Source organism: Suncus etruscus, chromosome 6, assembly GCF_024139225.1.
Source record: "Suncus etruscus isolate mSunEtr1 chromosome 6, mSunEtr1.pri.cur, whole genome shotgun sequence".
NCBI classification, from domain to species: Eukaryota; Metazoa; Chordata; class Mammalia; order Eulipotyphla; family Soricidae; genus Suncus; species Suncus etruscus.
The window spans coordinates 104,252,325-104,265,078 of record NC_064853.1 but is presented as its reverse complement, the minus strand read 5'-3'; the positions used below and the strand labels follow the sequence as shown (position 1 = coordinate 104,265,078).

Here is a 12,754-nt window from a genome sequence, read left to right as displayed (position 1 = left end):
CGCCCGGCCCCTTGTTTTTGGGTTTTGGGCCACACCTGGCTCTGTGCTCAGAAATTGCCCCTGGGATGCCAGGATTTGAACTGGTGTCCATGCTATGTTGGCCGTGTGCAAGGCAGCTGTGTTATCACTCTGGTCCCCCTTCATTGTTCTTAATAAAAAAAAATTTTTTTTTTGGTTTTTCAGCTACACCCGGTGATGTTCAGAGGTTACTCCTGGCTATGCACTCAGAAATCACTCCTGGCTTGGGGGATCATATGAGATGCAGGGCAATCGAACCATGGCTCGTCACCTAGGCTAGCAAACATAAGGCATATGCCTTACGGCTCACCTTATGGCTCACAACACTACTCTGGCCCCAATAAAAAATACTTGTTTTTTGTTTCTCATGCAAGGCAAAACGCCTTACCTACATGCTATCTCTCTGGCCCCCAAAAAATACTTCCTTACCTAAATATTACTGTGAAAGATATGTAATCCACTTTGATCAAAATAAAAATCATTATATAAAAAAAATACTTCCTTTTGGGGCTGGAGAGATAGCATAAAGGTAGGGCGTTTGCCTTGCATACAGAAGGACAGTGGTTCTAATCCAGACATCCCATATGGTCCCCGAGCCTGCCAGGAGTGATTTCTGAGGACAGAGCCAGGAGTAACCCCTGAACTCTGGTGGGTGTGATGCCCCCCCCCCAAAAAAAATACTTCCTTTCTTTCTTTCCCTCCTTCCTGCATTTCTTGTGGGGATTGAGAGTGGGGGTTGGGTCACTCCTGGCAGGCTAGGAATCAAACCAGGGTGTCTGTGGTTGGGTGGTTGGCCATGTGCAAGGCAAACGCCCTACCACTATGCTATCTCTCTGGCCCCTTGATTAGCTTTTTTTTGGGGGGGGCCACATCCAGTGATGCTCAGGGGTTAGTCTTGGCTATGTACTCAGAAATCACTACTGGCTTGGGGAACCATATGGGACGCTGGGGATCGAACTGTGGTTCATCCTAGGCACACCATCTCTCAGATCCCTTGATTAGCTTTAAAAATGTATCGTAGAACAGTTATAAATCTTATGAATTTCTATATATAAATATATAATGATAAAAATGATTAAAAACAAAGGGGGCTGGTGCCATAGTATGGCCGCATTGCATGCGGCCTACCGGTTTGTTCCCTGGCATTCCACATTCTTGGGTAACTCCCTGAAAACAGGTTTGTCCCTTTAAGCAGAGAAATCTCTCAAACAGAACCCAGGCAACTAATTTAGAAGCAGTGGGGGTGGGGGGTAAAAATTCATCGCTGGAGTACAGGCCAGGGTTGGGGTTGCTGTTTGGCTGGCTGGTGCTCTTGTAGTGTGTAGCGCGCACATGTGTGTTTATGGTAGCGGCAGTGTGTGTTTGCATGTGTGCTCTTCTGACTGTTAGTTTCTCTTAGATGCTGGCTGGAATTCCTGAAAGATTTTTAGTGATTTCAGCTTTTTTTTTTTTTCAAATGCCATTTATTTTATTTAAATAGAAAGTGGAAGGCACTATGGCCCATTCAATTTTTTTTTTTTCAGTGATTTCAGCTTTAAGGACCTTGGCCTCCCTATCCTGCCTATTTCTCTATAAAACTCTGTTCTGAGAAAAACCCGTCTAGCCAGAGTCATTCCTGCCAGGCCTCAGCAATTTCTCTACACCATATGGTCCCCAAAGTCTGCCAGAAGTGATTTCTGAGTAGAGCCAGTGTAGGTGGCCCCCTAGCACCACCAGGTGTGGCCCAAAACAAAACAGAAAAGCACAAATTTGTTGCTCCATCCCTGGGACCCCATATGGTTCTACTAAGAGAAATCCCTGAATCCCTGACTGAAGAGCCAGAAGAAAGTCCTGAGCACTACAGCATGTGGTTCATAAAAAGAAAACAATTTTTAAATTTAAGTGGTTTCCAAACAGGAGCCAGGGAAAGAGCTCTAATGGGCAGAGTGAGGGGCTAGAAGTAGTGATAGTACAGCAAGTAGGGTACTGTGCCATTTGCCTAAAACATGGCTGACCCAGGTTCGATCCCTGGCATCCCATATGACTGCGAGTCCTCCAGGAGTTATACAACGCCAGGAAGTAAGTAATCCTTGAGCACTGTAGGGTGTGGCCTCAAAACTCCACCAAAAAAGGAAATAGAGTGCATAGTCCCCCTAAGTACCAAGCCAGGGACACACACCATCACCACTAACATCTCCCCTCAATGTTCAACAAAATATTTCAAATATATAAACTGGGGCTAGAGGACCAAATGGGGTGCTGCAAATTTAATCTAGATCATCCATGTACAAGGCAAACACCTTACCACTGTACTATGCCTCTAGACCTATAGAGTATATATTTTTATGAAGAAATTCTGGGTTCAGTCTTTGGCAACAAATAACCCAAGTACTAATTTGGGTGTAACTTAAAAAAAAAAAAAAAGAATGAAAAACAAAAACTTTTGAGATTTGGGAGGTAACTTGAGTGAATTGCATACCTTGCATGCTCCAAATTCAACCCCAGCACTGCATGATCCTCTTTTTTTTTGGTTTTTGGTTTTTGGTTTTTGGGTCACACCCGGTGGTGCTCAGGGGTTACTCCTGGCTGTCTGCTCAGAAATAGCTCCTGGCAGGCACGGGGGACCATATGGGACACCGGGATTCGAACCAACCACCTTTGGTCCTGGATCGGCTGCTTGCAAGGCAAACGCCGCTGTGCTATCTCTCCGGGCCCACTGCATGATCCTCTAAGTGCAGCTAGATGCAGCCCCCCACCCCCATCCCCTGAACTGTCATATAGCTCTCAGCACTAGCTGGCTCAAGTAGCACCACTGATGCCAATTTTGGGGGAGACAGAAAAGAACTAAAAAGGAAACCTTCACCCATCAAGCATGAGGGCTGGTCCTGCTAAGGACCTATCTATGAAGAGGGGATGACTTAAAATCAAAAGATTACATTAAAATCTTTTCCTATCACGAAGTCAAATTATTATTCCTCTATTATTCCCACTTACTCTTTAACCGTGCTGAGGAAATGATGTACAGCTTACCTCTTTTTGAATTGTCAGTTTAACTTTAAGTCTCTTCGAATGGGGCTCAGTCCAAATAAAGCCTGCATCTACAAGTCGTACCTTCAAACAAAACAAAATAGTTAAGACCTCATCTATCACAAGGTACAAAGGATGAACAAACCTTTCTTCCTCAAGTCTCCACAAGTAAGGATCTAAAGAGGCCACAAAAGCACTTCTTTTGCTTGTTTTTGTTTTGGGGCCACACCCAGTCAGGCTCAGGGCTTACCCATGGCTCTGCACTCAGGGAACATTCCTAACAGACGTGAACTGTACTGGGTACCCGGAAAGAAAATGCAAGCCAAGCATCCTACCCACTATACAATCATTCCTCTAACCAGAGCCTTAAAAATCGAAAGGTTTTCAAACTGGACTCCATTTCTATTAAAAATTTAGTTGAAAGCAATAAATCTTAAGATTTATTAGTAATATTTTAAAAATTTTATTAATATTATTGAAACTAGAGGCTGGCGCGATAGCATAGCAGTAGGGTGTTTGTGACCCAAGACAGACCTAGGTTCGATTCCTGGAGTCTCATATGGTTCCCCAAGCCAGGAGAGATTTTTTGTTTTTTTGTGTCACACCCAGCAGCGCTCAGGGGTTATACCTGGCTCTCTGCTCAGAAATCGCTCCTGGCAGGCTTGGGGGACTATATGGGATGCCGGATTTCGAACCACCGTCTTCTGCATGCAAGGCAAATGCCTTACCTCCATGCTATCTCTCCAGTTCGAGATTTTTCTTTTCTTTTCTTTTCTTTTCTTTTCTTTTCTTTTCTTTTCTTTATTTTTTGGTCAGACCCAGCAGTGATCAGGGTTTACTCCTGGCTCTATGCTCAAAAATCCATCCTGGCAGGCTCAGGGGACCATATAGGATGCGAGGATTTGAACCACCGTGCTTCTGCATGCAAGGCAAATGCCTTACCTCCATGTTATCTCACGGCCCAACCCTATTTTTTTCTAAAGATATTTATGCTCCAAGTTATAAACAAACATTTTCTTCCTAGAAGAGTAAAAAATAAACTGAATTCTAGAGCTCTCTTACAGCTCTAATATTAAAACCTCTTTATGTTCAGTAATGAGTTCCAAACAAATAGATTCAAAATGAAATTGATATGAGATAATGAAGAAAAAGCAATCCTGTATATTTTGTGTAAGTACGGGGGGAAAGGTTTCAATCCAACCAGTGCTCAGGAGGTTAAGAGAGCAATATTTCTGGCAATACTTAGTCAAATATTTAGGAGGCCATAAAGTGACAGGAATCAAGCACAGTTTGAATTCATCCGAACCCCAGTAGTATCTCTCCAATATTCTGTTACACCATTTAAAGCAAAAACATTTATTTTTTATTTACATTAAAAAAGAAAACACAGGGTCTGGAGTGGTAGCACAGCAGTTGGGTGTTTGATTTGCATGCAGCTGACTCAGGACTCAAATCCCGACACCCCATATGGTCTCCTGAGCCTGCCAGGAGCAATTTCTGAGTGCAGAGCCAGAAGTAATCCTTGAGTGCTGCCAGGTATAATACAAAAACAAAAAATTAAAATAAATAATAAAAACAAACAAACAAACACAGGTCTGGAAAGAAAGCCCATTGGGCTAGAGTCTAAGATTTGCATGCGAGAGTTCAGGTTTGATCCCCTGCACCACCACATGGTAGCTCGAGCACCACAATCAAGCTGGGAGTAGCCCCAAGGATAGACAAATGTGCCTCAAAAGAAATTAAGGGACGGGAGCGATAGCACAGCGGTAGGGCATTTGCCTTGCAAGCAGCCAACCCAGGTCCAACGACTGATATTGGTTTAAAATCAGCATCCCATATAGTCCATTGTGCCTGCCAGGAGCAATTTCTGAGTGCAGAGCAGGAGTAACCTGAGTGCCACCAGGTATGACCCAAAACACAAAACAAAAAATTTAAATAAATACTTGGGGTCAGAAAGTACAGGGGATTATGCACTTGCCGTGCACACAGCATATATTCCCATTAGCAAGGCCAGGAGTGATCCATGACCACAGAGCCAGGAATAAGTCCTTTGCACCGCTAGATGTGGTACATACCACAATGGTGCAAATGAGAATGGTGCAAACCCATTTTCTCCCCAAATACATAACATTAAAAATGAAAACAGGATTTATATTAACATGCTTACCAATAGTGATGTTTGTTGTTTTATAAAAACATGTTTTATTTGACCTACCTTACTCAGAGGGGCTTTGATTTTTTTCAAACACAAAGCAAGAAGCTCCCTGGATTCTAATGCACATTGTATCCAAGTACCTGGTGGCTGAAAATATCTAGGAAAAAAGAGAATATGGTGAAACCCAGTTACCTCTCAAGAAAAACAAAATTTCCATCTGAATACATAGATATAATAAAGATTATACGCTATATATATATATGCAAAATTAATATGAAACACAGTATATATCCACGATTGATATGGAACACAAAAGATTAATGTGAAACACAAAACATATTAGTAGTTTTTAATTAGACCAAATAATTAGTTTAAAAGATAACACTGAAGTTTGAGTATATAATTCTTCCTTAAAGCACTGCTCTGGGATAGCTCAACATGCCTGTATGTAGGTTCAAACCCTGCACCACATATGGTCATGTGAGTACAACAGTAAAAAAAAAAAAAAAAAGTAAATAGTAGCCCCTGAGCCATACCATCAACAAATAAAAAAAGAATAAAATAAAAACTTTCAGAAAATGGGCCCGGAGACATAGCACAGCGGCGTTTGCCTTGCAAGCAGCTGATCCAGGACCTAAGGTGGTTGGTTCGAATCCTGGTGTCCGATATGGTCCCCCATGCCTGCCAGGAGCTATTACTGAGCAGACAGCCAGGAGTAACCCCTGAGCACCGCCAGGTGTGGCCCAAAAACCAAAAAAAAAATAAAAATAAAAAAATAACCCAAAAAAAAAAAAAAAAAAAAAACCTTTCAGAAAATTTCCCACTCCAATCTCTGATCTGAGACCATTCCAGATATGATTTAACAAGTTTCTTCCATCTACTTACTTTTGTTACATGAGGACATTAATTATAATTCTCAGACTTAAATAAAACATTGCAAAAACACTTAACAGGAATTTTGTTTTTACCATACACAGCTATTAAAGGGGGAGAAAAATGCTCATAACAGTAATATGACCTTAATCCACTTTTCCAAACATTAATTCAACTTATTTTCTGTAGTATTAAGCCTATTCTTTAACAGAAAATGAACAAGGGCCGGTAAGACAGTACAAAAGGTAGGGTGCTTGCCTTGCACGTGAACCTAGGCTGACCTAGGTTCAATTCCTAACATTACATATGGTCTCTTGAACATGTAGGAATGATCTCTGAATGCAGAGTTGGGTGATCCCTGAATGCATAGCTTTAAGGAAGCCCTGGGTATGATCGTATGTGACCCCTTGATTCCCTCCCCCCCCCCCAAAAAAAGAAAATGAAGAACTTCAAATACCTTTACATTATCTTTAACAGAGTAGCAAAACAAACCTAGAATGTGTACTACAAAATTGCAAACTCTAAAATCTTTGGTGACATAATCATAAAAGACTTAATAGATCTCAAGCCAGGGAAAGAATTCAAAGAGCTATAGCAGATGTGACAGTCCCCAGGTTTGACTCCCAGAACATGGTTCCCAAAGCAGAGTTGGGTACATCTCCAAAACAAAAAAATCAGATCTCAATTACAAGTACTTTATTTAATTTATTTAGTGTAATCTAAGTAATCATGTGTCTTCAAAGACTTTACATTGGATAGAATAGTATAAAAACATACCTTTGGCACTGTTTGCAGAAAGAGATAGAGACCTGTTTTGGAATGCCTTGGCTGATGTCTACTTTACTTCTTAAACAGGCAACACAAATATTGGCAGGATTTGGACTAATTGGGACACCACACTCACAGCACAAGCTTGAATAAAACACAAATTTTCAATTAAATTTTATATCCCTCTCTTGGAAAAGAAATTATACAAGTAAAAGCTTTTAAACTTAGGTCATAGTTATCTATTAAAAAATTACTTATAGGTGGGGCTGGAGAAATAGCATGGAGGTAAGGCATTGGCCATTCATGCAGAAGGTTGATGGTTCGAATCCCAGCATCCCATATGTGCCTGCCAGCGGCGATTTTTGAGCATAGAGCCAGTAGTAACCCCTAAGCGCTGCCGGGTGTGACCCAAAAAATCAAAAAAATTACTTATAGGGCCGGAATGGTGTGTCTGCTTTGCCAGCGCTAGCCTAGGCCAGACCTGGGTTCGATCCCCGACATCCCATATGGTCCCCCAAGCCAGGAGCAATTTCTGAGCACATAGCCAGGAGTAACTCCCTGAGAGTCACGGGGGGGGGGGGGTGGTCCCCGCAAAAAATTTACTTATAGAGAAATCTTCAATCTTCAGTAACAAAGGAACAACTGTGGATTACTAGAGAAAAAAAAAAAAAAAGGAAGGCTGCAATTTTAAAAATCTGTAAAATACCGTGTCAGGTTCTAGAGTCAGCAACTAGATATCTCTCCTTCCCCCACAAAAATGCTCTGATCCAAATTACAACCCAGGGTTTTTTAAACCCTTGTAGATTACTAAGTGACAGTGATACTAGTAGTAGCTTTTGTTCAGCTGAAATAACCGGATGGGTTCCAGGAATTTAGTACACAGTATGCTTATAGTACTTTTGGGTCAGAGCAATAGCAGTGGATAGGGCATTGCATTTGCCTTGCAAAAGGGCCGACCCCAGGGAACCCTGGCATCTCAGAGGATTCCATGTGTCTGCCAGGAATGATTTCTGAGTGCAGAGCCAGGAGTAACCCCAGATCACCACTGCCAGGTGTGGCTCCAATTCCCCCAAAAAAGATAAAATTAAATGAACAAAAGAAAACAGTGCTTCCCCCTTCTTATGAATAAACATTGGTCCCACGCAGGAAAGATTTCCCTACAGATGTTTCAGAGTCACTTCAACATTTTTAAATCTAAGGGGATCATTAAAAAAAGTTTTTTTAAAAAAATATTAGCACTTGGGACCAGAGATAGTGTGGAGGGAGGGCATTTGCCTTGCATGCAGAAGGTCGGTGGTTCGAATCCAGGCATTCCATATGGTCCCCAGAGCCTGCCAGGAGTGATTCTGAACGTAGAGCCAGGAATAACCCTTGAACACTGCTGGGTGTGACCCAAAATCCAATATATATTGGTTTATATATATATATATATATATATATATATATATATATATATATATATATATATATATATATATATATTAGCACTATACTACCTAAAATTTACAGGGGTGCAAAATGACAAATTGTCTGTGGATCCCACATATACATACTATAAATATAAACCGCCTCCCCATTAACAGTCCATGTTACTGCTTGCTAAAAGGGGGTACTGAGACCGGGGGGGGGGGGGGGGGGGGAGAGGGCTGCAAACTAGCACGTTGGTGCAGAAAAAGGTCACATTGTGGTGGGTGGACCTGGTGTTGGAACACTGAAACTGTATTATAAATTCTCTGAGTCAGTGTGTAGATAAATATCACATAAAAGGTAAGAAAACAAAAAAACACCTTTAGCACATAAACCGTCCCATGAACATCAGAGGACTCACATGTGCCCAGGGGTGTGGACGGGAGCTTCCGTCACATACTCCATCTTGGGACACGCCGGTTCCTTCAGAGGAGAATCGTGGGGTTCAAGTTCTCTCTCCCCCTCTTCATGCGAAGGGTCCCGGCTGGAGACGAGAAACAGAATCACCTTTCAGACAGACGCTTGGGAGCGCGAGCGACTTGGAAAATGGCAAGCGCCCATTCATTGCACGGGGCGAGGGACCCACACGACACGACCCGACCCGACCCGACCCGTCACGGTGCAACTCGCGCGCTCCGGGCCTGCGGGGCGCCCCGCACACGTGGGCGGAAGTCCGGCTTGAAGTCCGGGAGGTTCTCCTGTCTGGCCGAGGCGCCCTCGAGGGCCAGCGAACTGAGTCTCTCGGACCCCAGAACTTACCCGGCTCCTCCGTGGCGCTCAGGACCAAAAGACAGGCCGCGGAGAGGCAGAGTCCACCGCGGACTGCCAGGCCGCCGGCCGGACTGGACGGATCTCGCGAGAGTAGGGCTAGTCCCGCGAGAGGCGGGCCGGACGAGTTCATAGGCCGAGGCGTGATTGGGGGCGGGACTTCCGCTTTCCGACGCACCCGGAAAAGATCCCGGCTTCCGGTTTCTTCATCGTGGGTAGATTTGCGGAGGCGTTTGTCAGGCTCTGCCTTTCCTCCTTTGCTCAGCCAGAGTTTATTCCAGTCTGATAGTACATATATGTGTATTGATAGTACATATATGTGTATGTATGTATATGTATATATACAGTCTTTTAGATAGCCCCAAACCGAAAACTCATCAAAATGACAACGAAGTTATCTCGCGCCTATAACTGACCTGCATCGAAAAATCCGGATAAATCTGTTACTAGAGTGGTAACAGCGGGAGGGCCTTTGCCTGGCCCGAGGCCAACCCAGGTTGGATCCCCGGCAATCATTAGGGTCCCCTAAGCTTGCCTCCTGCCAGGACTCATTTTTGACCACCGCCAGTTAGGACCCAAGACCAAGGGGTCTTATGTAACTCCTTAAACATTGAAGGCATAATAATTTTTTACATTTCCATGCACATGCATATTAGTTTAAGTTAACCTCAAAAGTTTCAGTGGTTGTTTTTCTTAAGGATTAGACTAAAAGGAAGCACTGTAAAAACGGTGTTAGAGTGGCAGTTATTGTTTGCATAGGCCCACCAAAATATGAGGGACATGGAAAGGGAAAGCCTTGCCTAAATACAAGGAGACCCTACCCCTGAAGTTTCCTGGCTTAAGACTAACTCTAGGCTCCAGGTAAACTAGTTTGTCCAATCCAAGTCATTGTCTGTAGTGCCAATACACTTTTTTTGTTTGTTTGGTTTTTTGTTTGTTTGTTTGTTTTTAATTTCTCTCATTTATTTTATTTTTAAATCCCTTCACCTGACCAACTTCAAATATTTTTTATGATCATTTTTTTTATTTAAAAACCTTGATTACATACATGATTGTGTTTGGGTTTCAGTCATGTAAAGAACACCCCCCATCACCAGTGCAACATTCCCATCACCTATGTCCCAAGTTTCCCTCCTCCCCACCCGACCCCGCCTGTACTCTAAACAGGCTCTCCATTTCCCTCATACATTCTCATTATTAGGACAGTTCAAAATGTAGTTATTTCTCTAACTAAACTCATCACTCTTTGTGGTGAGTTTCCTGAGGTGAGCTGGAACTTCCGGCTCTTTTCTCTTTTGTGTCTGAAAATTATTATTGCAAGAATGTCTTTCATTTTTCTTAAAACCCATAGATGAGTGAGACCATTCTGCGTTTTTCTCTCTCTCTCTGACTTATTTCACTCAGCATAATAGATTCCGTGTACATCCATGTATAGGAAAATTTCATGACTTCATCTCTCCTGACAGCTGCATAATATTCCATTGTGTATATGTACCACAGTTTCTTTAGCCATTCGTCTGTTGAAGGGCATCTTGGTTGTTTCCAGAGTCTTGCTATGGTAAGTATACATAGCTTCACAGATAAACAGCAACTCAGAAAGTTTACAGACTCAAAACCAGCCTTAAAAAACAAACAAACAAACAAAAAACAAACAAAAAAAACCCCTGAAGTTCTACTTTAAGACAAGCCCGACCAACAGACACACCAAACTTCTACACAAAGATGACACTAAATCCCATGACAATTCTTTCTCTCAATGTCTAACTGCACCAATTAAGAGAAACAGAGTCGGACCCGGAGAGATAGCACAGCGGCGTTTGCCTTGCAAGCAGCCGATCCAGGACCAAAGGTGGTTGGTTCGAATCCCGGTGTCCCATATGGTCCCCCGTGCCTGCCAGGAGCTATTTCTGAGCAGACAGCCAGGAGTAACCCCTGAGCACCGCCGGGTGTGGCCCAAAAACCAAAAAAAAAAAAAAAAGAGTTTTTGAAAGTTATTAGGAGTCTTTAGATTTTTCTGATAAAGAGAAATTTATTTTTTATTTTGGGTCACACTTGGCAGCGCTCAGAGGTTACTCCTAGCTCTGTGCTCAGAAATTGATCCTGGCAGCCTCGGGGGACCATAAGGGATGCTGGGATTTGAACCACTGTCCATCCTGGATCGGCTGCATGCAAAACAAACGCCCTACTGCTGTGCTATCTCTCTGGCCCCAAATTGAATTTTTTTTGGATGCACCAAAGTATGTTACAAAATGATGCCCAAATATTGACATTGAGGTAAAGTCTGGATTTTTTTCTGTGGCTATTATTAAACCAGCACCCTGCAAACAGCTGAATGCAAATTCATAAGCACATTTTAATCCTCTATGAGTAGGGCTGACCATTAAAATGTCATCCATGTAATGAATCAAATATACCTGGGGAAACTTTTCATGAGCAGGATATAAAACTGCATCAACAAAATATTGACAGATGGTGGGTGAGTTCGCCATGCCCCGAAGTAAAATCATACATTGAAATCACTGCATTGCAAATTTCTGTTTTTTCTCTCAATAATAATTGAAAAAAAGGCAAAGTGCTTTCTGTCTTTTGGGTGAATAGAAATGTTATAAAACAATCTTTTAAGACAATTATTGTCAAAGGCCAGTTTTTTGGCATGGTTACTGGTGAAGGTAAGACATTCTGTAATTTTCCCATAGGAAACACGTATGCATTTACAGCTCTTAAATAAGGTAAAGGTCTCCAGCTACCTGGTTGTTTCTTTATTACAAATATTATCAAATTCCATACAAAAAAAAGGAGGTTTCAATGTGTTCCAGTATCAACTGTTTGTCAACAATTGATCACACCCAGCAGCGCTCCGGTTCTATGCTCAGAAATCGCTCCTGGCAAGCTCGGGGGATCATATGGGATGCCGGGATTTGAACCATCATTCTTCTGCATGCAAGGCAAAGGCCCTACCTCCATGCTATATCTTGCATGTGACTGACCCAGGACAAATCACAGTTTGATCCTCTAGCGTCCCATATGGTTCCCAAGCCAGGAGCAATTTCTGAGTGCATAGACAGGAGTAACCCCTGAACATCACCAGGTGTGGCCCCCAAACAAACAAAAAAACAAAACCCACCAAATTGTATCCCTTTTATTTCTCGTCTTGCCTGATTGTTTTTGCTAGAATTTCTAATACTATACTGAATAAAAGCTAAGACAGTTGACATCCGTGCCTTGTACTTGAATGTGTGAATGCTTGTAATTTTCCACCATTAAAGATTGTAAATGATCAGGCCAGAGTGGTGGCGGAGGGTGTAAGGTATCTGCCTTTCGTGCCAACCTAGGACAGACCTCAGTTTGATCTCCCAGCATCCCATATGGTCCCCCAAGCCAGGAGCTATTTCTGAGTGCAGAGCCAGGAGTAACCCTTGAACATCACTGGGTGTGGCCCCCCCCAAATAAAACAAAAAAAATTTCAAAAGATTGTAAATGCGGCTGGTGATGTCAGATCCCAGGTGAGTAGTTATTTAAAAACCATCCAAAAGTCACTTTGGGGTAATAACTTCAACAACCCTTTATTTCTGGTGGGGGTGGGATATTTATAATCTGTCTCAGCAAAAGTGTTTACTGTCATCTGGGTGGAAAAGAATGTTATTAAAAACAGTCCTTTAAATCAATCACAACTAGTGGCTAGTCTTTAGGAATTGCTGT

The 12,754-nt window shown here is 42.5% G+C and overlaps 1 protein-coding gene across 1 annotated transcript in view; it reads right to left on the bottom strand.

The window, feature by feature from the left end:
• The window catches only part of NMD3 (NMD3 ribosome export adaptor), a 30,113-nt gene extending 21,344 nt beyond the window's left edge, over window positions 1-8,769 (bottom strand). Inside the window, exons 1-4 of the mRNA XM_049775979.1 lie at window positions 8,649-8,769; window positions 6,830-6,964; window positions 5,240-5,336; window positions 3,028-3,108 (exon numbers count right to left, since the gene is read on the bottom strand). Of these exons, the coding sequence (XP_049631936.1) occupies window positions 3,028-3,108; window positions 5,240-5,336; window positions 6,830-6,964; window positions 8,649-8,692 (357 nt within the window). The 5' untranslated portion in view covers window positions 8,693-8,769. The remainder of the gene's footprint in view (window positions 1-3,027; window positions 3,109-5,239; window positions 5,337-6,829; window positions 6,965-8,648) is intronic.
• Window positions 8,770-12,754: the final 3,985 nt, after the last annotated feature.